Source organism: Erpetoichthys calabaricus, chromosome 9, assembly GCF_900747795.2.
Source record: "Erpetoichthys calabaricus chromosome 9, fErpCal1.3, whole genome shotgun sequence".
Classification (NCBI taxonomy): domain Eukaryota; kingdom Metazoa; phylum Chordata; class Cladistia; order Polypteriformes; family Polypteridae; genus Erpetoichthys; species Erpetoichthys calabaricus.
The window spans coordinates 192382180-192410120 of NC_041402.2; the positions used below are offsets into that span (position 1 = coordinate 192382180).

Genomic DNA, 27941 nt, shown 5'->3' on the forward strand with positions numbered 1-27941 from the left:
TCTGATCAGGATGCCTCCTGGACGCCTCCCTGGTGAGGTGTTCCGGGCACGTCCAACCGGGAGGAGGCCCCGGGGAAGACCCAGGACACGCTGGAGGGACTATGTCTCTCGACTGGCCTGGGAACGCCTTGGGATTCTCCCGGAAGAGCTAGAAGAAGTGGCCGGGGAGAAGGAAGTCTGGGCATCTCTGCTCAAGCTGCTGCCTCCGCGACCCGACCTCGGATAAGCGGGAGACAATGGATGGATGGATGGATGGATGGACATCAAAATTAGAAAATCGGTAGTGGCCTCCCCTAGACTTTCTGGTATACTCAGATATGGGGATGAATATTTGAGGCAATCATATTTTTATATTATGTACATCAAAGAACAATCAACAACAAATCAAATCAATTTAATAATATATTGAACTATTTTTAGAAAAGTAAAGTTGAATAAATCGGACTGCATGAATAAAAAAGTGCAATTTCCAGATACTTGAAGTAGCTCAAAAGTTGATAGAATTCTACATTTTGTACCTAATATTTGAATGCAATACTTGCTTGTCCTAACTGAAAGTGCAGTCAAGTTATTGTGTTTACATACACAAACACACACAGACATAATTCCAAAAATTGTATTTTCGGACTCAGGGAGGTCTAAAATGTAAAGATTTATCAAAATCTCGAAATCGAATTTTTGGACAATTACAATCCTTTCCCTATACTCCAAATATACGAGAAAGTAAAAAGCACACAGTTGGGTGACTAAACCCAGAATTAATTCTCAGGTGCTTTCGTGTCTCTCGGTATCTCAAGTAATCTCATTCCTTTTGCTTTGTCCTCACAGGTCTGAGCCAAGTTGGGTTTACAGTGGGGGCATAGTCGATAGGTGGAAGATCATATTTTTGTTCACATTAATCTACCATAAAATCATAAGCTTTCCTTGATCTAATGTTGTACTTGATACTTGAATGATAATTAAAAGAAAACGCAGCATTGGACTAACATGCATACAATCTATGTTTCTAAAATCCATTGAGGTATTGTTCACTTTAGAGAAGGTGCGTCATAAAGTAAAGACTATCAGTTTGACCAACATCAGCTATGACATTCTATTTACCTTCTTACAGTTTTGCTCAGCACTTTGTTCACATTTACACTCAGTGGATCTTCATAATGTGAGATCCTTGGGTCATATGCTTGTTCTGTAATTTCCGCGTACTCTTTACAGTGGTACAATAGGGCAACCTGTTCATTCACCTCATGTCTTACTCCAAAATTCTCCAGTGGATAGTGTACTGATATTTTGTAGGCAATTCTGGGATCTATAATCATTTTTTTTGCCTCTGTGCGCCTAACTTTTGTCTCTCTTTTTACATGCTCTAAAATGTTTATTCCACTAATGTCATTCCATTGTAGGGTTGAGGAGTCCTTAGCGTGAGAATCAGCTGGAAAGACAGTGTTGGTGAACCAGAAGATGTTGGCTCCAGTTGCCTTCGTTAGGTAGTCCATCAGGTCTCTCCAGTTCTCGTGTTTATAGGGTAGAATGACCTCATCCTGGTCAATAAAAACCAAGTATCTGCTGGAGTACATGTTCCTGTACAGGCAGTCATTCAGTACGGCGATCTGGCCGTGATAGTGCAAATCTCCTAAGTGGTTGGGAAATCGCCAGCCTGCAGATGGGTTAAGGTACAAATTTATCGTCCACTTAAGCACTTGCACAAACCCTTCTTTGGTATAGTAGTCCAGCACCTCCTGAACCTGGTCAGAGCAGTTCGTTTTGTAGATGACCACCTTGCCGGCCCCCAGCAGTCGGTACATCTCTAGAGATTGAATGAGCTGCAGGACGTTGCTGAAGTTGAACATCGTGGAAAGGCACACAGTGAAGTCCCGCTGGAGCTTGGCAGGTCGAGATTCTTTAGTGTTCTGAATTTTCAAAGCGACTCCTGGTGGTCTGCTATCCATGCTTGTACTCACAGTCACACTGGACATTGCCGTTGACCCACATGGGTTTTTGCAGAGGAATGTTGTGGCTCCGTATGGAAAATCAAAGTGCTCACTATGAATGTCCACCTCGGCAGGCCCAACGTGAAGGGCGCTTTCACACTGGACGTGGCAATACAATGTTGTTTTCATCTTTTCATACTGATCTCGCTTAACAATTCCAAGGATTCGAATGACATCCTGCTGCTGTCGGTCATCATAAAATGCAGAAATGACAAAAGCTTGGGTGCCATTCACAGGAGTGACCAATGGAGGGGCATTCTCTGAAATAAACAATAAAACCCACATTGTAATGTTAGTATATGAGTGCATTTATATGTTTGACAGACGAACTGGAAATTATTGACAAGGTCATCTATCAGGGGCCTGCTCTCCTCCAGTGTGTAACTGGAATTTGATGGGACCTACTGAAAAAAATAACTGGAGCACAGCCAATGAGGAATTGAATTGATAATGACCACCGTCAATGAGATATATGAAACATATAATATCAAAAGTTAGTACTTTGGCTTTATGCAGTTTCTGGAAATATAACACCATTAGCATTTTCATTCTGATGTTAAGTAGGCCAGCACATTAATAATAAACCCTTGAGGAAAAAAAACAACCATGTAGTCACCATGTGCTCCCCTGCTCCACAGTCCTTAGTTCAATGGCCATACTCACGTAACCTACAAGTACAACACTGTGTCCCACAAAGCTTGAAAAGAGAGGCTGGCTTAACATGTGAGATTGTGCAGATGTTTCAAAAAAGACTTCAGCAAACCAATGAAGATATGTTTTGGTATTCTTTACAAGGTGTTCAAAGGACATTAGAAAGAATCCAAAGATGCTTCTTTGTCTTTACACATCCAGGTCTGGTCCTGGACAGGTCATTCATTAATTTGCTATACTTAGAGTGTGGTCGTCAGTGGAGTCCATCAGAGGTCTGCCCTTGGACCATTAGATTTTATGATTTATATTCATGACAGGCGGCACGGTGGTACAGTGGGTAGCGCTGCCGCCTCGCAGTTAGGATACCTGGGTTCGCTTCCCGGGTCCTCCTTTCATGGAGTTTGCATGTTGTCTGTGTGGGTTTCCTCCGGGTGCTCCGGTTTCCTCCCACAGTCCAAAGACATGCAGGTTAGGTGCATTGGCGATTCTAAATTGTCCCTAGTGTGTGTGTGTGTGTGTGTTTGCAGCCTGCCCGGGGTTTGTTTCCTGCCTTGCGCCCTGTGTTGGCTGGGATTGGCTCCAGCAGACCCCCGTGATCCTGTAGTTAGGATATAGCGGGTTGGATAATGGATGGATGGATATTCATGACATTGACATCATTAGAGTCAGTAAACTTATGAATGATGAGAGATTTATCATATAATACTAAATTGGAGGGATGGATGACAATGAGGAGCAAAAACTGTTCAAAAAGACCTGAACAAGCATCAGAGCTGGGCAAACCCTTGGAAAATACAAACAGACAAATTGGGGACAAATAAAATCTATCATATAGTGTGCTTTGCCTTTCACATCTATCTATCTATCTATCTATCTATCTATCTATCTATCTATCTATCTATCTATCTATCTATCTATCTATCTATCTATCTATCTATCTATCTATCTATCTATCTATCTATCTATCTATCTATCTATCTATCTAATATAATAAAAGTAATAAAAGTACTCATTATATCAGCTGCGAGATTTCTGTTGTTGTTCTGGTAGTACGATGCTCGCTTTGCCAATTATGATGACCATCCTGGAAATCACAATCCTAAAGCAATGACAGAGCCAGAATTGATTCTGTGGCCCCAGGAGGTTGCATTTCTTTGGGCTTCATTTGAAGGAATCAAGAACCAGAACAGATGAACGGGTAAGAAACACACGAGGCAGGACAGAACATCATGGATGTTATTTCAGATAAAGGTGCATTTTGGTGTGTTTTCACATGGAAAATATGCAGCATTTTATGGTTTTTAAAAAGCACAGCACTCCTCCACAGTGATGTGAATGGCCATAAAAAAGAATCGATTGCAGAAGTGTGTAATTGATTATAACGGTGTGCTTCAGATTCATTGTGTTTTGTCACTGTTGCAGAAAAAAATTACAGGTAAATCAAAAACCGTGAACAATGCTTTATGGAGTAATATTTCTTTCTTCACCTTTGAAAACTCTAAGAAACATCCATCCATCCATCCATCCATTCATTTTCCAAACCGCTGAATCCGAACACAGGGTCATGGGGGTCTGCTGGAGCCAATCCCAGCCAACACAGGGCGCAAGGCAGGGAACCAATCCCAGGTAGGGCGCCAACCCACCGCAGGGGACACACACACACAGCACACATTAGGGCCAATTGAGATTCGCCAATCGACCTAACCTGCATGTCTTTGGACTGTGGGAGGAAACCGGAGCACCCGGAGGAAACCCATGCAGACATGGGGAGAACATGCAAACTCCATGCAGCAGCACTACCACTGCGCCACCGTGCCGCCCTCTAAGAAACACTTTTTTTTAAAGAATTGGCTAAAACTAATTTTTGCATCAATTTCACAGATCATTCTGAAAAGAGAATAAGAGAAACAAAAAGGGTAAGGAAGAGACAGACCAATGAGTGTTTCATGCGGGACCCTTATGTCAAAATGTCCTCACCTTTCTCTTGAATTCTCATCCTAACAGCAGCCACTTGCCCTTGAGGAGGCTCCTTCACAAAGCACTGTGTCACGAAAGAAGGCCATTCACCAACATTAGAATCCTTGGCCAGAGAGATGTAAAAGAAGGTGGTGTTCACTCCTAGTGCATTCCTGCTGGATGGGCGACCACACTTTGCTTGTCGTCTTTCTGTATTTTCTTGTTCTTCTCCAACATCTGAAGAGGAGAGTATGGATTTGTGACAGTCCTGCACCTCCAGGTAGCCGACAGTGAAGTTCTCCTTCACAAAGAACTGCAGAAGTCCTGCCCAGGTGTTGCTTGTATTGTAAAGGTTGGTTTGCCCTGAGGTGGACAGTGCCAGCTTCTGGCTGGTGCCCGAGTTTCTATAAATGCAGTCTCTCCAAGCAGCAACCTGAATATCGTTTAGGAAATCCTCCCAGTTGGATTCACTGAAAAAATGACTAACTCTCCAGTCGATGACTTCCACACAGCCCTCCATAGTGAACTGAGCCAGCACCTCCTGTGCCTTTGTGGTGGCACTGTTTGTGTAAATGAAGACTTTTTGAGCCCCCAGCAGTTGATACATATGGACAAGCTGGACGAGATGTGCTCTGCTGTAATTGCTAAAGACTGAAATGCAGGCAGTGAAGTCACGCTGACGCTCCCCCTCATGGGCAGTAGGGGCTTGAATGGCAGACATTGAGAGCCCCTGGTCATCGTGTGTATTCACAGTCACTTTAGTCAAAGCACCGGCCGATCCACATGGGTTTGGGCACAGGAGGTCCACCAGCCTGTAACGAAAGTCATAAACCGTGGAGTGGACTTCAGGATGTGCTTCTGTGGAGACCACATGGCCGTCACACTCAACATGGCAGTGGTAGTCCTTGTGTGTGTCTGTGCTCACGACAGCCATAATCCGAATCGCACCTCCAGTGATGTTCCCTGCTGCTTTACTGCTTTCATGAAAATAAACTGACAAAATGAATCCTTGGGGGCTGCCGGCGTGTGTTTGTTGGCGAAAGAGGTGCTGAAAATACGGTGGAAATTTTATAAATATGAAGTAAGAAAAAAAAGTGAAGAGAAGTAAGATAATCCCACAGAATCGTCGAGGGCTGTTCAGCATCCACTTTATAAAATTCATGACTGCTGTGACAACGATCTCTCTGTGGATTCAAGATTCAAGATTCAAGGGTTTTTGTTCATCACAAACAGAAGACAAAAGACAAATACCTAAAAAAATAAAAAGAAGAGTTAGATGGGGAAGTCAGCCATGGATCAGAAGGCGAATGTAGGACCTCTCATTATCACTCAAACCTCAAAGCTGTTGCTTAAGTCACTTCATTTAACGCAGTTAGACACATTTTTTCTTTAGGGCGGCATCGTCGACGGGTAAACTCAGGTCCTGTTACTCTACACAATGGCAGAGCCGTGAAAGGAGAGCTCCTGCACAGCAGTGTCCCTCTATGTTCAGTGTTTCCAGTGTTTTTCAACCTAGATATCTATAAGGGGGGCGCGAAAAAAATGGAAATTGAAGTAGAAGCAATTTATTGAAACAAACTTGTTTATTGCAACTGTTTATGGTAGAAAAATCAAACAGAGTGTGTCGACTATCGGCTCTGTGGTATTTGTGTAAATGACCGCAAAATCATTCAGCATGTAGGAGAAACTGTGAGGAAATAACGGAATCAATGAAATGGTAATCTTTAAAATTGTTGCATCCTTGGTATAGGGAGCAAGGTATGCAATTGATTATAAGTTGTTTCATTTATTCATTTAATAATAATAATAATAAAAATACAGTGCATCCAGAAAGTATTCCCAGCGCATCACTTTTTCCACATTTTGTTATGTTACAGCCTTATTCCAAAATGGATTCAATTCATTTTTTTCCTCAGAATTCTACACACAACACCCCATAATGACAACGTGAAAAAAGTTTACTTGAGATTTTTGCAAATTTATTAAAAATAAAAAAAACTGAGAAATCCCATGTCCATAAGTATTCACAGCCTTTGCTCAATACTTTGTCGATGCCCCTTTGGCAGCAATTCCAGCCTCAAGTCTTGTTGAATATGATGCCACAAGCTTGGCACACCTATCCTTGGCCAGTGTCGCCCATTCCTCTTTGCAGCACCTCTCAAGCTCCATCAGGTTGGATGGGAAGCGTCGGTGCACAGCCATTTTAAGATCTCTCCAGAGATGTTCAATCGGATTGAAGTCTGGGCTCTGGCTGGGCCACTCAAGGACATTCACAGAGTTGTCCTGAAGCCACTCCTTTGATATCTTGGCTGTGTGCTTAGGGTCGTTGTCCTGCTGAAAGATGAACCGTCACCCCAGTCTGAGGTCAAGAGCGCTCTGGAGCAGGTTTTCATCCAGGATGTCTCTGTACATTGCTGCAGTCATCTTTCCCTTTATCCTGACTAGTCTCCCAGTCCCACAGCATGATGCTGCCACCACCATGCTTCACTGTAGGGATGGTATTGGCCTGGTGATGAGCGGGGCCTGGTTTCCTCCAAACATGACACCTGGCATTCACACCAAAGAGTTCAATCTTTGTCTCATCAGACCAGAGAATTTTCTTTCTCATGGTCTGAGAGTCCTTCGGGCGCCTTTTGGCAAACTCCAGGTGGGCTGCCATGTGCCTTTTACTAAGGAGTGGCTTCCGTCTTGCCACTCTACCATACAGGCCTGATTGGTGGATTGCTGCATAGATGTTTGTCCTTCTGGAAGGTTCTCCTCTCTCCACAGAGGACCTCTGGAGCTCTGACAGAGTGACCATCGGGTTCTTGGTCACCTCCCTGACTAAGGCCCTTTTCCCCCAATCGGCTCAGTTTAGATGGCCGGCCAGCTCTAGGAAGAGTCCTGGTGGTTTGGATCTTCTTCCACTTACGGATGATGGAGGCCATTGTGCTCATTGGGACCTTCAAAGCAGCAGAAATTTTTCTGTAACCTTCCCCAGATTTATGCCTGGAGACAATCCTGTTTCGGAGGTCTACAGACAATTCCTTTGACTTCATGCTTGGTTTGTGCTCTGACATGAACTGTCAACTGTGGGACCTTCTATAGACAGGTGTGTGCCTTTCCAAATCAGGTCCAGTCAACTGAATTTACCACAGGTGGACTCCAATGAAGCAGCAGAAACATCTCAAGGATGATCAGGGGAAACAGGATGGACCTGAGCTCAATTTGGAGCTTCATGGCAAAGGCTGTGAATACTTATGGACATGTGCTTTCTCAATTTTTTTATTTTGTAATAAATTTGCAAAAACCTCAAGTAAACTTTTTTTCATGTTGTCATTATGGGGTGTTGTGTGTAGAATTCTGAGGAAAAAAATGAATTTAATCCATTTTGGAATAAGGCTGTGACATAACAAAATGTGGACAAAGTGGTGCGCTGTGAATACTTCCGGATGCACTGTACATTTTTTTTTATACAAGGCACCTTTAAGAACTCAAGGACACCGAACAAACAATAAATAAATAAAAAAGCACATTATAAACAACTTAAAACATCAGAAAAAACTGAAAATATAAAGAATAAAACCAAACACAGGCACTGTAATTATAGAGAAAAAGCCATTTTAAACAGTTGGGTTTTAAGTTTACATTTGAATGTTGAAAATGATTCAGTATGTCTAAGCTCAGTAGGTAGTGAGTTCCAGAACAGCTCCCAATGGTGGTAAGACGAATGAGAGGAACAGTCAGGTGGATGAAGGAAGAGGATCTAAGGTTACGGGAGGGAATGGCAACATGAAGAAGGTTGGACAGATATGGAGGGGTGAGGTTATGAATGGACGTAAATGTTAACAGTAGAATTTTAAAATCAATTTGAAACTTAATCGGGAGCCAATGAAGCTGCTGCAAGACCGGAGCAATATGGTGAATAGATGGGGTTTGAGTAATGATGTGAGCTGCAGAATTCTGGACTGGCTGAAGCTTATGGAGAGATTTATTAGAGAGGCCAAACAGGAGTGAAGTGCAATAATCCAGCCGAGAAGTAACAAGACTGTGAACAAGGATTGCAGCGGTATGGGGAGTGAGGGAGGTGCAGATGTGATTTAATGTTATGTAGGTGGAAGTAAGCAGACCGGGTGATGTTATTAATATGAGATTGGAAAGACAGAGTACTGTCAAGGATGACACCCAGACTCTTGACCTGAGGTGACGGGGAAACAAAGGAGTTATCAATAACAAGTGAAAGATTATCAGCTTTGCATAATGATGACTTTGAACCAATGAAGAGAACCTCAGTTTTTTCACTGTTTAATTTAAGACAATTTGAAGAAAACCAGGATTTAATTTCAGCAATGCAGTCAATAAGCGAAGATGGTGGAAAAGAAGAGGTGGGTTTACTAGCAAGGTAGAGCTGGGTGTCATCAGCATAACACTGAAAATGAATGTTATATTTATGAAAGATATTGCCGAGGGGAAGAAGTTAAATAATAAAAAGAAGAGGCCCCAGGACAGAGCTCTAGGGCACACCTGAAGTAACAGCAGTGTTTGGTATGTGAAAGTTTTAAGCTGAATGAACTGAGTGCGGCCTGAGAGGTAGGACCTGAACCAATCAAGTGGAGTGTGGGTAATGCCAATCAAAGATAATCTAATGAGGAAAGTGGCATGACAAATAGAATCAAAGGCCGCACTCAGGTCAAGGAGGATGAGAATAGTAACTAAACCAGAGTCTGCAGCCATAAGGAGGTCGTTGGTAATTTTAACAAGTGCTGTTTCTGTACTGTGAAGGGGGCAAAAGCCTGACTGGAACTCTTCATATAAATTATTATGAGATAATTTAAGATCATTTATTCTGTTTCTTTGTAAAATTTTTAAAAAATGTATGTTTATATTTTTTGTTTGTCGTTTTCACGGTGCTTGTGACGTGTGTAACAACGTTAATAAAGAAGGTAAAGTTTGAGATGTGAATAAAATCTGCGACTCCCTGCGTGTTGATTCAATTAAATCAAGTGGCGTCCATTGTCATTTCCAGACTCATCTAGACACGTGTATAAGCCTTTCCGCCTGTCAGCAAACATCATCATTCAAGTCAGAACTCACCCCTCTCTCGTACTGTTATACGTAACCTCTGTAATCACTAATATGTCAGTGATTGTTATTAGAAATAAGAAGTGATAGTATTCTTATGAGTATTTATAATATTTGTAATCTAATTTTTATTATTATAGAATGGAATAATTTGAAATGTGGAATTATTCAAATTACTAAAAAATGTCCTGAAATTTAATGAAAACAGAAGAAATGTTTGAATTTTACATATATTTTATCACATTAGAACATTAGAACACTCTAGACGAGAACAGGCCACTCAGCCCAAAAAAGTTCGCCAGTCCTCTCCACTTATTTCTTCCAAAAAATCATCAAATCGAGTTTTGAAAGTCCCCAACTTCTTACTGTCTACCACACTACTTGGTCGCTTATTCCAAGTGTCTATTGTTCTTTGTGTAAAGAAAAACTTCCTAATGTTTGTGTAAAATTTACCCTTAACAAGTTTCCAAATGTGTCCCCGTGTTCTTGATGAACTCATTTTAAAATCACAGTCTCGATCCGCTGGACTAATTCCCTTCATAATTTTAAACACTTCAATCAGGTCACCTCTTAATCTTCTTCTGCTTAAACCGTAAAGGCTCAGCTCTTTTAATCTTTCCTCATAATTCAACCCCTCTACCCCTGTAATCAGCCTAGTCGCTCTTCTCTGGACATTTTCTATGTCCTTTTTGTAGCCTGTAGACCAAAACTACACACAGTACTCCAGATGAGGACTCATCAGAGTGTTATAAAGGCTGAGCAGAACCTCCTGTGACTTGTACTCCACACATCAAGGCGCTATATAACCTGACATGCTGTTAGCCTTCTTAATGGCTTCTGAACACTGTCGGGAAGTCGATAGCTTAGAGTCCACTACGACTCCTAAATCCTTCTCATAAGGTGGACTCTCGATTTTCCGACCGCCCATTGTGTATTCAGACCTCACATTTTCACTTCCTTTGTGTAATATTTTACATTTACTGACATTAAATTTCATCTGCCACAAATCTGCCCAAGCGTGTTTGAAATCCAAGTCCTTCTATAATGATGTAATGGATTCCAAGTTATCTGCTAATCCACCTATCTTGGTATCATCTGTGTACTTTTATGCTATTCTTGACACACCTGATTTTCAACTTCAGCTTATACCTCTACAATCAGAAAGCTATAAACACAGAGAGGTAGTCATTTATATAAATAGAATGAAAGAAGATACAACTGCAGAAGCTCTGGTGACATTTGTTTTCCTTCTTTTACTTAACCACAAGTGAAAATGTGAAGTCACAGTCTGCTACTGTCTTCGTTTGCAGGAGCTCAAACCAGTGCCATAGGGCAAGGCCGTTTCTGGGCATAGGCCCTCTAGTGACCAGGGAGGATTATTGCGGTCATCTGTAGAGACTCCTGTCTTTATTTTGTTTAAAAAAAATTTGTCCGGACAGGACTGGAGCACAAAGAAAGTTTTATATTGAGACCCGCAGCGGCGCCTGCACCGTCTGCACTATGCACAGGACAATGTGTGCGCTGTTTCATATATTAGTGCAGGCATCTTGTCAGGCATACCGTGCGACATTCTACCTCCTCACTACCTGTTTGCGAGACAGTGAGGGAGAGGCGTTTCACCTTTGGCAGTCAGCCGTTGTCAATACCAGAGGTGTCAGGACTCACACCGTGGTCTTGTCACGTGACGCGCAGCCTGCCAGGCGGAGACACATTTGAGTCCGGGCGATGCCAAACCTTAACCCTTTAAAAGGGTGAGTGACAACCGACCGGAGTGTAGTGAGCGACCGAGTCCAGGAAACCTCCTCCTGTCATCGCCGCCACCCGCTTGGCTTGCTGGTCTTGGAGACAGGAGCACTGGCACTGCAGCAGGGACACTGTGGTCGCTACGCCACCAGGGATTTTTAAACAATACATACACTGCTGGGGAAAATTATACAGAGACCATCTCGATGGCCTTGCAATGATGACCATTAACAGACATATGTCTAGGAATATCACATGATGAGGTTAGAAATGATTTGCTGCCAAAAAGTCAAGATTTTAAAAAGGCTTTTATTTGCAATGTTAACTCTCTCCATTTTCCAGTGACGAATTTCTAATGTTATTTATTTGTGGTACTTTCTTTTTCTATTTAAAGCCTGTTAAATAAGTTATTTACGAGGGACGTTCAAAAAGTTTCGGCACTTTTATATTTTCGTTGGAAACGGTGAAGGCGGGAGGAGTAGTAAGTGGGCATTAAAACGTTGGTACGACGCTGGAAAAACCGCATCGCAAACGGAGGTGACTATAAAGAAAAGTGATGATATTTGTTTTTTGACATTCTTACAGTTAAAAAAAAGCGGAAACGTTTTGAACGTCCCTCGTATTTGTAAACTGGTTCTATTTTGTTATTTTATTGTTCCATATTTCAGCATTTCTTTCTTTATGGAACGTGCAAAAAAATAAGGGGTTGCGGGATAAGCGATGACCTCGCGGATCACATAACGATGGCTCAGTCTGTTCCAGATAAGCATCTTTGGATTCACTGAAGGTTTTCTGGAACTGAATTATCCCGAGTTCAGTGAATCCTGATTTTCTTTAACTGTACTTTGCCGGGGGACAGACCCCCTGATGGATGATCTGCCGTTGATTGCAGTTAATCAAATACTGGCCCATAAAAACTTTGCCGCCCTATTACTTTAAAAATGAAAGTGCCAAGAGTGTTTCTTTAGCGCGACGCCATTAGGGGAACCTTTTTATTTTTGTTCCCAATAACAACCATAGGTTCCAGAAAAATCCTTTATTTATTTAGATCCATTAATAGATTCCATAAATAACCACAAATAGAGACAATATTTCTTATGCAGTCCCAACGGGTTTATGATTTTAAAGGACTCTCGCCGCATACAATCATAAAGCCTCAGTTCCGATTTTCTTGCTGTTCTCTCCTGCTAGGCAGCCTACTGTAGTCACTAAAGGTTTCTAATTTGTATCTCAGGAAGCTTTACAAAGCCCAAAGAGCCCATTTTAATTACATGATGAAGTGGCTCTGTGGCAAGCAAGTTCTCTAAGAAGAACCACAGAAGCCAGTGAAGTGCTACTAGAGTGCAGGAGGCTGCCTGTTTGCAGACGTGGTCGAGCCGGTCCTGGACTTTATACCTTTTAGACTGTCTTTCACTTAACCTTCCACGACCCGCAGCCCCCCCAGCATCACTTTCTGTTCCCTGTACCGCAGCTCCTCTGGACGTCAGAACACAATGAATCCAACTTAAGTACAATTACATAAACTTGAGATATAAAGTACGGCGCTACGTATTTACAACTTAATACTAATGAATAACCCGGCAATCAGTAACGGAGATTCTTCAGTTAATTTCTAACACTCACGGTTTACACCAGAAACAAATAAAGTCACTAGCCAGTATAAAATACAAAAACTGGAAAAGCGCGTTAAACGAGATTCACAGATAAACCGCTGAAAGAGGAACAAACAGCAAGAGAGTACACGAAATAAGATCGGAACACATGTAATACTTTAGAGAAGGTCATTTGTGCGACAATGAAACAAATCTATAAATAAACGGCAGTGGTGATATAAATAAACACATGAAAACATACAACGATTTCATACTTGACGTTTTTTTATTTTATTTAGGCACACATACGAGGGACGTTCAAAACTTTTCCGCACTTTCATATTTTCGTTGGAAAGGTGAAGGCGGGAGGGAGGAGTAGTAATTGGGCATTAAAATGTTGATAAGACGCTGGAAAAACCGCATAGCAAACGACGGTGACCATGTAGAAAAGTGATGTAATTTGTTTTCGAAATTCTTAATAAACAGAGTTTAAAAAGTGCGGAAGATTTTTAATGCTCCTCGTATATTATTTCGTACGCACGTATATTACCATTAGGATGTCTTTATCAGATAACTGGAAAATAATTGACATTTTAAAAATCACCTGTAACCCTTGAGCGTGTCCTTCAGTTTGAAAGAACCTGCGGTTGGTCAGCTCCTCGAATGGACTTCACCGTGTGCTCCATTATCCAGGAGGTATTGCGGCACACGGAAAATGCTAAACCACATTTTTTTTGTGGTGCAAATGTAAGCATGAGATAATACATCGTAAAGAGTACCAACTGGCGGCCACCGCGAGCGTCCATATAGTGACTGACCTTTTGTGTGAAGGAAGGCAGGAACGCAGAAACTCCTATTAACAAACGATAAAGCACTAAGTTTTAAACCTGAACACGGAAAAGTAAATATATATATATTTACATTTACAAACATATCTACATATAAACACACAGGGCTGGGCAAGAGGTTTACAGTTGTCCCTGTGGAAAACAGACATGCAGGTTATGATTATTACAATAGCTTGATCAACTCAAAATAATGTCACAATGGCACAGTGCGCGTAAGATACAGGTCGTGTGTAACAAATAAATAAATAAATAATGATACAAATTTACAAATAAATATTAGTACAAGAATAAACTCTGTTTCGCGTACTCACAACAGTAAACCTACTTTTGTCCACCCCTGTTCATATACGAGGGTCGTTCAAAAATTTTCCTCACTTTTATATTTTCTTTCGGAAGGTGACTATGTACAGAAGTGGTGTAATTTGCTTTTTGAAACTGCGGAAAGTGCGGATTCTTTTTGAACGTCCCTCATATATATACACAAGCTATTTTTCATCCTTATAAACTATTAAAAACACTTACAGAGATGGGAGTAAACATCAATCAAAGTCGAAATCAGTCAATTTCTAAAGTCCAGGACAAACGGTGGAAGACGACAAAAGTGAAATCCGATGGCGCAGTCTTAATGCAAGCATTAAACGAAGAATGGTGTGATTGAAGACTCCGCCCTGAAAGAACCTGTCGAAGAGCTCGATGAAAAGGAATCAAAGTGTTCTGGCTTTAAATGGCTTTCATTTCAGGAATAGAGTAATGCACTTAGCAACATCACCATTGTCTGACCCATTTGTTTGATTTTCAATTGACATTTTTTGATATCATAAGGATTAATTGCGAATTTGTCCAGTTTATTGTCTAGTGTGGAGTGGCGCAGTGCTTAATGCTGCTGTCCTAAAAGCCGCCAGCGCGCGCTTCGAATTCCAGCACACAGTGAAGAATTTAGATGTGGGGCGGCACTGGGCGCCCACACCAAAAAAAACCGGTATGTTCATTACCGCCAGAACCGGTCAATCCAGGAGGTACCATTTATGAAAGTTAAGGAGCGCCCTCCGGATACCAAGGGGAATCCTTAACCACCCCCTACCGGACAGCTGCCCAGCTTTGCATCATTACTCATTTTTTTTTTTTTTTGAGTACTGTAATTCAAATGAAAATCAGAGTAAAATAACACCATTTTTGCCACTACTTATATTTAATCAAACTCATTTATTTTAGGTAAATTTGAGTAAATTAATAAATTAAGTTTACTCAATAATGCAGTATATGAAATCTACTCAAAAATATTGCTTGTAATTTGTTGCCTTGTTTTTTTAAGTACTTTTAACGCATCATTTTTTACAGTGGCAGTCATCGAAGTCTAATCCTGACACCTCACTATCGACAACAAAGGGTGTAGCCCCCACCTAGGGCTCCGGTTTCGACCGGCAGTATAGCGCCATCCGCTTGTTTCTACAGATTCCCTCCACATCCCACACGCACTCATAATCTACACCAACGTTTCTCAACCTTTAAGTATTTGCGACCCGAGTTTTCATAACAGTTTTAATCGCGCCCCCCTAACGTTTTTTTGAAAGGAGCCCACTAATATCAATTTGTTCTTTTTTAATTAATGATTTATTATAGATGCATATTTTATTATACCTGCTTAACTTTTATCGACATTTATCTAACTCTATATTTATTTTTCTAGTATCAGAATGTAATTTAAGTTAATTTGTTTTGGTTTCAATAGATGTATTTTTCATATTTTCGATTCTTGTTTTCGTTTTTTCACATCTTCGCGCCCCCCTTTTTGTTACTTCGCGCCCCCCTAGGGTGGCCCGCCCCACAGTTTGAGGACCACTGCTCTACACTCTGACAAATAAAGGGTGCCGCAGTGGCTCTTCAGACCGATACCATTTTTAGTTACCAAAGGTACCAGAAAGAGAATGTATTTATTTAGATCCGCAGCAGACCCCGTTTCAGTCTGAGTAGACGGTGACAGATTTATGAAATACCAAAGCACCCCAGTTTTTCAAAGGACTCCTGATGAAGGAAAAAAAAATAATAACACAGGCTGGGTTCAGGTTCCCTCGATCTGTTAGTGCGCTAAGCATATCTTTCCAAGGCATAAAGAACCAGCTTTGTAAAGAACCCCTTCCGAGATTGAAATGGACCTCACTCACGGACTATAGCTATGAGGAACCACACAATCCAGCCCAGTGCCATTTTAGGACCGTGTTTTGTAAAGTGTACACATACCCGGTGTCTCTAAATTGTGTGGTGTGTGAGACCCTCAATTGACTGAATCATCTTCCATTGTGCCAGATTCTAAAAACAAATTAAAGGTTTATATTATGTTACATTCTTCAAACAAGGTCCCGATATCACGAGTGATAACGGGATAAATTATGGGATGCCCGACCTGAGCCTCCTCGAGGTGTGCAATGTCATTGCCGCTCGAAGATTTTGGGAGCTTATAGGGGTGTCCCCCCCTCAGTAAACTCGAGTTGCTAAGACGGCGCCCCTCGCTATCCATACCGCAGATAGGGTGGGTGGGCGATTGTGGTTGGAATTAAGGTCGGGAGTAAAATTAATTGAGTAAAATAAATGCCCCGGCTGAATGTTGACAACCACTGCTTAATGGACGTCCATGCTCACTGATTTGATAAACGGTGCGCTAAACTCAGTAAAGTCGTATCCTACTCAGTCCTTTTCATTTATTTCTTGGTTTAGTGAGTTTCATCGCCTTGAGGTTATAACCTGACGCTTTTAATAACACGATACTCATCTCGGTGTCCTCTTGACTTAATTATTGATATGAAACGAGATTTACAATGTGGCCAAATTAAGACCACCAAGGTTTAAAACTCGCCTTATAAAATCCCCAACACGAGGTACGAGGAAGTTTCCGCACTTACTTTAACTCAATTTACTTAGACTTTCAACGACAAGTTACATCACTTTTCTATAAAGACACCTTCGTTTGCGATGCAATTTTCCCAGCGTACCAAGTTTTAATGCCCAATTTATTACTCTCCCCGCCTTCACCGTTTCCAACGAAAATATAAAAGTCCGGCAACTTTTTTGAACGTCTCTTCAATGTATAGCCAAAAATCCATCCATCCATCCATCCATTATCCAACCCGCTATATCCTAACTACAGGGTCACGGGGGTCTGCTGGAGCCAATCGCAGCCAACACAGGGCGCAAGGCAGGAAACAAACTCCGGGCAAGGCGCCAGCCCACCGCAGTAGCCAAAAATCACTGAAGGAATACCGCAATGGGCTTTAACAGGTCCTGATATTTCTTTGACAAAAAAAAAACTTGTAGGAGGAAAAAATGTAAGAAATTCTTCTAATTCAGAGAGACCCAGTTCGGTTTTGAACGTCACATTTATTAATAATAAATCAGGCACCTACATTTAAGTAGAAAAATATAAATCATTAATTTTCTATATTCATTTATCCAGAGCAATAATGGGCACAAGACAGGAACAATCCCTGGACTGGACGCCAGTCGATCGCAGGCTGAAAACAAAAGTACAAAACTTTAATACTGGGTCAACTTAATCTTCCGTTTTTGTCCATTTGTGTATTGCAGTAAATGTAACCGACGAGGGCGACGTCACATCTTCGGAAAATCCACTTTCTTCTCATATCTCACTCAATTTTCAAAATGCTGTGCCAGTTTGTGCGAATAGGGTGATATGTAACTTAACGTTTTCGGTTCGAAGTCGGTTCGTTTAGGTTCTGCGATGTTTGGTGGTTTTTATCCGCAGTGGCAACTTTGATATTTTTGTTTCCTAAACTAAACTGGGAGTTTAGGGTTTAAGGAGAATTTCGGGCCATTTGGAGTGCCACTCGAGTCAAGCAAGGATGTGAATTCCAGAGGTTTAAGAGGGACCCCTTTGGAGTTCTGTTGGAATCATCCGCATGTGTCAAATCGAAGAACCGTGGATTTCATGACAGTCATTCACAGTGGTATAAATTAAAGTGGCAGTGGGTTGGTCTCGTTGCTACGACGCTATTTGTAAATTAATATTGAATAATGCGGGGAGAGGCTGCTTCTTCTTGGGCATAGCAAGAGTCATACTGGACAAAAAAGAGTCAACAAGAGACTGTCACTCCCGACGTCACCTGCTACCTCTAAACATGCCGCCCACAGCAACTGTCTAGATGATCGATACGGTAGACCGAGCCCTGCTTGAACCCAGGGAGTTCTTGTTGTCCTCCACATTGGTGTCCATGTTGTTTTAATCGGACTGTGCGTTGCTGATAAGTAAGCGGAGATTATTGTTTCCTGCTATCTCGGGCTCATTAGTCTGTGGATTTTTGCATAGGCTGTGGTGGGTTGGCACCCTGCCCGGGACTGGTTCCTGCCTTGTGCCCTGTGTTGGCTGGGATTGGCTCCAGCAGACCCCCGTGACCCTGTGTTCGGATTCAGCGGGTTGGAAAATGGATGGATGGACGATCGGCACTATAAGCTAAAGACACTAACCACTGTGATCGTGTTTTCATCGCAATGATAGTTTTGAAATTAGCCAAGATAACAAAAGTTTGACTTACCTTTGCCTAAGGAACTGCTCGATTGTGACGTACCTACAGTTGAGAAGATGTTGCCTGCAGGTAGCGCCGGTCAGTTACTCGCGCACCTTTAAGGATGTTTGAGTGGAGCCCGGGCGAAGTCTCGGGAAGCGAACTGAGAACGGGCTCAAAATATGAATTAGTTGAAAATCCTTATGAATAAAGAAGAGGCAAGATCAGCTTTCCCATCTTATGCCTGAAAGCAAAAGCCTTAAAGGAGATCCCGTTGATCTGCCCTCGTCTCACTCAAAAAGAGTGTGGGTTCGCTTCCCGGTTCCTCCCTGTGTGGATAGCGCTTTGAGTACTGAGAAAAGCGCTATATAAATTTAATGAATTATTCTTATTATTATAAAAAAAAATTCTTCCTGAATTTACTTAACTGAGTTATGTCAACAATTTCCACAAAACTGAGTTGTGTAAACTGAGAATAATATTTTGTAGTATTATTTCCTTAAATGACTTATACTCAGTCAACATAATGTGGTCAAGTTGTAGCAAGGCTACATAACGGACAGTCGGGTTAGCCTTCTGAATTGTCCGTCACTGTATAATGTTGACTGGGAGGGTGTTTTAAATAGCCCTTCAGGCACCTTTGGTGACGTCCAGTTCTGGGAGGATCCCGCCCGAGTACACTTTCCAGCTGCCTGTTGCCGACGTAAGGTTGCCATAAGAGGGGCAAGGATTTTCGGCGGGAAACTTTCTCTTTTTAAGGGGAATGGCGGAACAAGTTGGGGAGGGAAAAAAGAAAGGATAAGGCTGAAGGCATCGCAGCGACTATCCACGCTCTAAGAACTATTCAGGATTTTACTTCACCCAGGGACGTCTGCTATTCATGGGTGGCCACCCCGAAGAAATATTCAAGGACGAATCCCCGAAAAGAGGCCAGGGTCTGGTGATCTCCGGGTGCTCCCGTCTGGTGAGTCGGATTCCTGAGTTTCATTCTTCGTGATAGTCCGCGGAGACGGTTGTGTTTCCTGCCTTCACGGAGGAACTAAACTGCAGTGTTTCTTGCTTTCCTATATTTTGGACTAAGTGAAATCTTCCTTTTGCTTTCTCAAAGAACAGTTTTTCTTATTTACTTTTTTCCTTTTTTTTTGTCTGTGTCAAACCGGGGGTTAGTATTTGGGCGCTAGGGAGGGCGTCTGGGGAAGGGGTTCACTAAGGAGCACTCCGGCACCGGTCAAGTTAATGTAACAGCAACTGTTAATATATTTTTTCTGTTCCACTTCCTGTTGCGTTTTATTTGCTGCAAATCATTAAGAAGGGAATCGTGGCAAGAGGGGACGAGGACCGAATATGGTTGTGCTATTATGCTTTCAAACATCGTCCACCCCTGTACGGGTTGTGTAGTGTAGGAATCGCGTTTCCGTATTTTGCGGTTGCTACAAAGCGATTTTTTCTATGTTCAACAAATTAAATTAACTAACACAATCTGAACATCGTTTTACTTTGCTGGACTAGATAGATAGATGATAATAATAATAATTCATTACATTTATATAGCGCTTTTCTCAGTACTCAAAGCGCTATCCACACAGGGAGAAGATCCGGGAAGTGAACCCACAATCTTCCTACTGCAAAGCAGCAGCACTACCACTGCGCCACCTGTGAGGATAGATACTTTATTAATCCCAAGGGGAAATTCCCATACTCCAGCAGCACCTTACTGATACAAAAAACAATATTAAATTAAAGATTGATAATAATGCAGGTAAAAAACAGACAATAACTTTATATAATTTAACGTTAACGCTTAACCTGCAATTGCTGAGCGCTTTGAGTAGTGAGAAAAGCGCTATATAAATGCAAAGTATTATTATTATTATTATTGTTATTATTATTATTGCTGTTATTATTAGTATTATTAGATCGGAATCGCACAGAACCCAGAATCCATCAACATTCACACTTAAGGTACATATTTGAAAGTAATGAACGCTTTTTACCGTCACAGCCAACTGCTGCGGCACAAGTTTTTGTCGCCCGGGGCTGTCTTTGAGTTGCCCTCTCTCCCACCTTCCTCCCTTGCAAAATAAAACATAATACATACATATCGTGCAAAAATTAAAAATGATTAATTACGATTGAGGTATTTCAATAATGCCCTTTCATTCTTTTTTTAAACTACTTCTTCCTTCGCCTTTTTCTTTTTTTTCTAAAAGCAGCACCGCTCTCTTTAGTTCACTTCATCTTGAGATTGAGATAATAATAAAATATTAATAATGAGATTGAAGGGTTCATCCCTTTCGGTCAGACCAAGTCGGCGTACTGGTGAAGATTCAGATTTGTAAAATATAACTGCAACATATGAATTTGCAACCATTTTTAAACATTAAAAACGATGTAATTTTGACATAAATAACACACATTAGCTTACTAAAGCCCCGTCAAATAAAATTATCAAAAAAGTGCCTCCCCCTTGGGTACGGCGCCCTGCAGTTACACCACGCTTAAAATGGCCGAACTTGAAACAATTCTCCAAAGGACTCGAGAGCGCGAGTTGTTTAAAGCAGAAGGACAACGACTGTCTAACAGAGGGACCGACGCTCAAAGTGAAAGAGATGATCTCCGTTCAGATTTGCGGAAACAAACGGAAGGTCAGAATGCAATCACTGAAATGTCAATCCAGCAAAAAAAAAAAAATCAGGACGAGCCTCGTGCCGATATTTAATGGTGACCCTCTGACATCCACATCATTCATTAGTGCCTTGGATTTTGATGCGGACAGCGCTTTTGAAAAATATCGACATACATGACATTTCCTTCAGCAGTCAACTATGGCCGACCATGGCTTTTTAAAAACGCATACATATCCGTCACAGGCTTTTTGACTGTGGTGTCCCGAGTGCCATCGTCGGTGTCGTCAGTAATGAGAGTAACAAAAGTGCTTCACCCGTTTAGGTAAAGGTGACCTTTTGTGAACACGCAGCTCAGCGCACGGCGTGTAAAAGGCGTTTTTAGCAAATCGAAGCGGAAAAATCAACGAGATCAGCAAACCCTACAGCTCTTCCTTCCTTTTTTCCTCAGTACATCAGGCTGTTGATCTCCACTCATTGCCTCAGATTGTCACCAGTAGTGAGTTATTTCTGGTATGTTCTTGCAGTAGTAGACATGACATTCATGCCAAATCTAAAAGTGCTCCTAAATTGTTTGGTGATTTGATTCGAGACCAGTTCAGTGTCACCGTCATACGTGTTCTACATACCGCAGCTTCTTCTGATTTAATTTTTTTTCTGAGTCTTCCTCCAGCTCTCAATATTTCTTTTTGTAGGATTGGGTCCAATTTAAAGATCTGCATTTTTCTTTACATTATTCTTGCAGTTGAGTGAGGTGGATAAGCTCTACCAGCTTTAGCAAAATCTTCAGGAGAACATGCTGGTTTGGTTTAATTGTCAGTTTGTGCTTTGTCAGGTATTCTGCAATGTTTTTCTGGGTGACTTTCAGGTTGTCCAGTTGCACGTTTAACTGTATTTCTTGAAACCGGAGAAACCAAGCCAGCTCTTTCTTTAAAAATGTGACCATTCTGAGTACAGAGTGTAGGTTCTGTCTGTCACAGAAACTGTCCATCCATCCATTTTCCAATCCGAACACAGGGTCATGGGGGTCTGCTGGAGCCAATCCCAGCCAACACAGGGCACAAGGCAGGAACCAATCCCAGGCAGGGTGCCAACCCACCGCAGGACACACACAAACACACCCACACACCAAGCACACACTGGGGCCAGTTTAGAATCGCCAATCCACCTAACCTGCTCACAGTAACTGCACAGTTATTAATTTCTGGGTTTTCATAAATGAAGAGACCATTCAGTTGTTTGGTCTTTTTGGTCACTTTATGGCCTAGCTTCAATAAAAATCCTGGGTCTGGTGTTCATGTTTTGCTTCTTGATGAAGCTTTCTATGCTCGGCCCTCTTGATGTCTGATCTACTGGATTCAGGGCAGATGTGACGTTCTTCCATTGTGAAGGTTGTGATTGACCTCTTATCCCTGTGACTCTCTGTTGGTGACAAAGGTCTTGAAATGAGTGTTTTCATTTGAGATGTATTTTAGCATTCGGAATCTATCAGTTCAAAATGTTGACTCTTGAAGGAGTATTTTAAGTTCACTTTTTAAGATCTTATCCAATTTGACTGCCACAACAGCTGCTGTGAGCGCCAGTCTTGGAATTGCGACATGTTCCAAAGGTGCCACTCTTGTATTCCTCACTAAGAATGAACAATGTTTCTTAGTTAGTCGAAGAGAAGACATGTAACAGTGCCATATCCATGCATCTCCACTGGCATCTGCAAAGAAGTGCGTTTGAGCATACTGTGTATGTCCTGATTCTACTGGTTTGATGCATCTACTTACATTATAACCAATGTGGCCATTGTGGGGTGCCCTGAGCTCCAAACACCAGACACAACTCAGCCCAACACACAAGTTATTTATTTTACAAAATCACCTTCAGAGGGTTAAAGCAAGTCCAAAATGATATAATATTCAAAATACACCACCTCTGTGGTGATAGTCTACTGCTTTGTGACTCTGACCATCTGATGCAGAGGTGGTGGCTTCCTTTATGCTGGACCTGGAAGTACCTTTGGTGCCCAAGTAACACACATTGGAAGCACTTCCAGGCCAGGTGGAATCCCTCTCAAAGTAACGGTAGTGTTCCCCTGCAGGTTCCCCCTTCTAGTACCCACGTAACCCAATAAGGCTGCCCATAAGGACTACAGTTCCCAATATGCCCTGAGTGTGTACAAATGGGAGTTCCACCAGAGGGATGCTGCTGCCCTGTGTGTAGGGGGAATATATATGGCTCTGGGAAGCAGTCTCCCTCTGTCCTTCCTCCCAGTAGGGGAAAGGTACCATCTACCAACCCACCTGGGACGCTTGTCCATCCTCACTCTTCCATTATCAAGTCCTGTCCAGGCAAGGAATCGCCACCCATCTCTGTTGGGATGCTAGTGTCTCCATTATAGCATTCACACCAGAAAGTAATTTTAAGTCATCCATCCAATTTTTTTTCCTTTGTGCTCATGCCTGACTTCCACGTCATCATCCCATTTACATTTCTCTTTGCAAAAGCCTCTTAAGATGAGCTTTGTAGGCAGTATAACTGGTGCTAAAAATCCAAGGGGGTCACCTACTGAACTGCACATAGATAGGACATCACACTTGGTAGCAGGCTTGTCTTGTACCTTCATCTGAAATTTAAAACTTTCAGTTTTGGTGCAGCACTGGACGCCCAGGACACGCTCTGTTTGGAACAAACTGTGGCTCAAGTCTAAATCCTTTGGTTCAATAGTTCTGTGTCTATTTCAGGAATAGACAAATTAGATGGTTCGGCTGTTTCTCATCCACTTGGTCAGTGGAATCCCCCTTTAAAGCACAAAGCTTGGAGGTCTCTCTCCAAATGTGTTGCTAGTTCTTGCACTGACACTGACTTTACACTGCCATTGACTTCGATTATTATGAATGATTATTATTATTATGATTATTACTGCTTCCTCAGAAACTCTTTTGTATCTTTGGCTTCTGATCACAAAACATAAGAAGCACAACTGGGTGAAGAAGTAGCACCAGAAAGATGTCCCATCATTTTAAATTCTTCCAAGTCTTTACTTAGATTGGGTTGTGAGAGTCTTCATCACCCTCAGAGTTTGTCCTGTTTTGTCGCATTAAAATCTAGAATTAAAGTGGGTTTTCATTTGGATGTTATGTAATGGATTTAATAATATATATTGTCCAAATTGTTGAAGACAAGTGAAAATGGAATACCTTATATATTGTCACACACGTGCGAGTGGGAGGCAGCTAATCGACCTGAACAACAGTAGTTCCATGTCAGACCAGGGGGTGGCGAACTGCACTGACTTTCTCCCTCAATCCTCTTCAGATCATCTACGGGAAATTCCGTATGGTTCTAGCCCCATGGTTGAGGTCACTTCTGGTTCCGGTCCTGGTCCCGATGACATCACTTCTCATCACGGCCTTTAAAGATGCCATAGTTACAGCCTTTAAGTCAGTTCTGTTTTGGACTCAGACCTGTACACATCTCATTACAAATGACCCTTTTGTATCCAGGACACAATATACAGGTGGCTGCCCCAAACCTTTTTCAATGTCTTTGGACTGTTCTTGTGACAATATGTATATATATTTTCAACATGTACGCAGAACCTGGCATGTGATGAGCAAGCCTGGCTGATTGGCATAAAAATAAGTGGTAGAAACATCAGCAACCTCCAATATGCTGATGGTACTACCATGCTGGCTGAAGACAAGAAGGATCTCGAACATCTGATCATGAAAGTCAAAGAAGGAAGTGAGAAGGTTGGACTGGGCCTGAAATTCAAGGAAACAAAGATCATGACAACAGCAAAAAAATGCAAGCGTCAATATCAAGATTAACAATGAAGAAATTGAAATGCTCGAAGATTTAATCTTTCTTGGCTCTAAAATTGAACACGATGGTGACTGCACCCCTAAGATCAAGAGATGGCTGGTTCTTGGAAAAAATATGATGGTCAGTATGAACAAAATATGGAAGAGCAAAGACATCTGGCCTGGCAACTAGAGGTAAATTGGTCAATGTGATTGTTTCCCAATAACACATGGCTGCGAAACCTGGATACTGAGAATACTGATATAGGTATAGAAAGATCAATGCTTTTGAGCTATGGTGCTGCAGATGTGCCCTCCTCAAGCCGCCACCTTATCGTGGTGGAGGAGTTTGTGTGTCCCAGTGAATCTAGGAGCTCTGTTGTCGGGGACTTTATGCCCCTGGTAGGGTCACCCAAGGCAAACTGGTCCTAGGCAAGGGACGTGACAAAAAGCAGTTCAGAAAACCTCCTATGATGCATACAAACATTGGATGGCGTTTTCCCTCACCCGGACGCGGGTCACTGGGGTCCCCTTCTGGAGCCAGGCCTGGAGGTCGGGCTTGATGGCAAATGCCTGGTGGCTGGGCCTGCACCCATGGGGCTCAGCCCGAAGAGGAAACGTGGGACCCCCTTTCCATGGGCTCACCACCTGAAGGAGGGGCCAAGGAGGTTGGGTGCAGTGTGAGTTGGGTGATGGCCGAAGGTGGTGACATTGGCGGTCCAATCCTCGACTACAGAAGCTGGCTCTTGGGACATGGAATGTCACCTCTCTGAAGGGGTAGGAGCCTGAGCTAGTGCGCGAGGTTGAGAGGTTCTGGCTAGATATAGTCGGGCTCACCTCACGCACAGTGTGGACTCTGGAACCAATCTCCTTGAGAAGGGCTGGACTCTCAACCACTCTGGAGTTGCCCACAGTGAGAGGCGCCAAGCGGATGTGGGCATACTTATTGTCCCCCGACTTGGAGCCTGTTTATTGAGGTTCACCCCGGTAGACCTCGGTAGATGAGTGGGTAGCCTCCATCCGCCTTCAGGTGGGGGGACGGGCCAAAACTGTTGTTTGTGCGTATGCGCTGAACAGCAGTTCGGAGTACCCACCCTTTTTGGAGTCCCTGGAGGGAGTGCTAGAGGCTGCACCTGCTGAGGACTCCCTCGTTCTGCTGGGAGACTTCAATGCTCACGTGGGCAATGACAGTGAGACCTGGAAGGGCGTGATTGGGAGGAATGGCCCCCCCGTTCTGAACCCGAGTGGTGTTTTGTTATTGGACTTCTGTGCTCCTCAGAAGTGTCCTTATGTGTACCTGGCACCAAGACACCCTAGGCCTCAGTTCGATTATCGACTTCGTGGTCTTGTCATCGGACTTGTGGCCACATGTCCTGGATACTCGGGTGAAGAGAGGGACGGAGCTGTCAACTGATCACCACCTGGTGGTGAGTTGGCTTCGTTGGTGGGAGAGGATGCCAGTCAGGCCTGGTAAGTCCAAACATGTTGTGAGGGTCTGCTGGGAACATCTGGCAGAGTCCCCTGTCAGAAGTAGCTTCAACTCCCACCTCCATCAGAACTTCGACCACGTCCCGAGGGAAGTGGGGGACATTGAGTCTGAATGGGCTATGTTCCGTGCCTCTATTGTTGAGGCGGCTGATAAGAGCAGTGGCCGTAAGGTAGTCAGTGCCTGTCGTGGTGGCAATCCCCAAACCCGTTGGTGGACACCAGCGGTGAGGGATGTCGTCAAGCTGAAGAAGGAGACCTACAGGACCCTTTTGTCCTGCAGGACTCCAGAGGCAGCTAACAGGTACCAGTAGGCCAAGCAGAATGTGTTTTCGGTGGTTGTTGAAGCAAAAACTCTGGCGTGGAAGGAGTTTGGGGAGGCCATGGAGAACGACTTCCGGACGGCTTCGAGGAGATTCTGGTCCACCATCCAGCGTCTCAGGAGGAGGAAGCAGTGCAGTGTCAACACTGTATATGGTGGGGATGGTGCACTGCTGACCTCGACTCAGGATGATGTGGATCAGTGGGGGGAGTACAATCCCACTAACATGTCTTCCAATGAGGAAGCAGAGCCTGGGGTCTAGGTGGTGGGTTCTCCCATCTCTGGGACTGAGGTCACTGAGGTGGTCAAAAAACTCCTTGGTGGCATGGCCCTGGGGGTGGAAGAGATACGCCCGGAGTTCCTCAAGGCTCTGGATGTTGTACGGCTGTCTTGGTTGACATGCCTCTGCAGCATCGCATGGACATTGGGGACAGTGCCTCTGGATTGGCAGACCGGGGTGGTGGTCCCCTCTTTAAGAAGGGGGACCGGAGGGTGTGTTCCAACTACAGAGGGATCACACTCCTCAGCCTCACTGGAAAAGTCTATTTGGGGGTCCTGGAGAGGAGGGTCCATCAGATAGTAGAACCTCAGATTCAGGATGAACAGTGTGGTTTTCGTCCTGGTCGCAGAACAGTGGGCCAGCTCTACACCCTTGGCAGAGTCCTGGAGGGTGCATGGGAGTTTGCCCAACCAGTCTACATGTGTTTTGTGGTCTTGGAAAAGGCATTCGACTGTGTCCCTCGGGGAATCCTGTGGGGGGTGCTCTGGGAGTATGGGGTACCGGACCTCCTGATAGGGGCTGTTCGGTCCCTGTACAACCGGTGTCAGAGCTTGGCCTGCATTGCCGGCAGTAAGTCGAACCTGTTTCCAGTGAGAGTTGGACTCCACCAGGGCTGCCCTTTGTCACCAATTCTGTTCATAACTTTTATGGACAGAATTTCTAGGCGCAGCCAGGGCGTTAAGGGAGTCCGGTTTGGTGGGCTCAGGATTGGGTCACTGCTTTCTGCAGATGATGTTGTCCCGTTTGCTTCATCAGGCCGTGATCTTCAGCTCTCTTTGGATCGGTTCGTAGCTGAGTGTGAGCGGCTGGGATGGGAATCAGCACCTCCAAATCCGAGACCATAGTCCTCAGCTGGAAAAGGGTGGAGTGCCCTCTCAGGGTTGATAGAGAGATCCTGCCCCAAGTGGAGGAGTTCAAGTATCTTGGGGTCTTGTTCACGAGTGAGGGAAGAATAGAGCGGGAGATCGACACGCGGATCGTTGGGGCATCTGCAGTGATGCTGGCTCTGCATCGGTCTGTCGTGGTGAAAAAGGAGCTGAGCCGAAAGGCAATGATCTGAATTTACCAGTCGATCTATGTTGC

General features: G+C 43.2%; 3 protein-coding genes across 3 annotated transcripts in view; 1 reads left to right on the top strand and 2 right to left on the bottom strand.

Moving 5' to 3' along the window:
• Positions 1–27941, bottom strand: part of LOC114642067 (uncharacterized) — a 94464-nt gene that overhangs the window by 15903 nt on the left and 50620 nt on the right. The gene's annotated exons all lie outside the window — the stretch shown is intronic.
• On the bottom strand, positions 593–14672 carry LOC114642071 (uncharacterized). The gene is made up of 3 exons (XM_028791056.2): positions 14362–14672; positions 4617–5846; positions 593–2248 (listed from the first exon to the last, which is right to left on the bottom strand). The coding sequence occupies exons 2-3, from the start codon at positions 5755–5757 to the stop codon at positions 1098–1100; spliced, it is 2292 nt and encodes a 763-aa protein (XP_028646889.2). The 5' UTR covers positions 5758–5846; positions 14362–14672; the 3' UTR covers positions 593–1097.
• Positions 11447–27941, top strand: part of LOC114642072 (uncharacterized) — a 33750-nt gene continuing 17255 nt past the window's right edge. The window contains 1 exon segment of the mRNA XM_028791057.2: positions 11447–11662. Within this exon segment, the coding sequence (XP_028646890.1) occupies positions 11655–11662 (8 nt within the window). The 5' untranslated portion in view covers positions 11447–11654.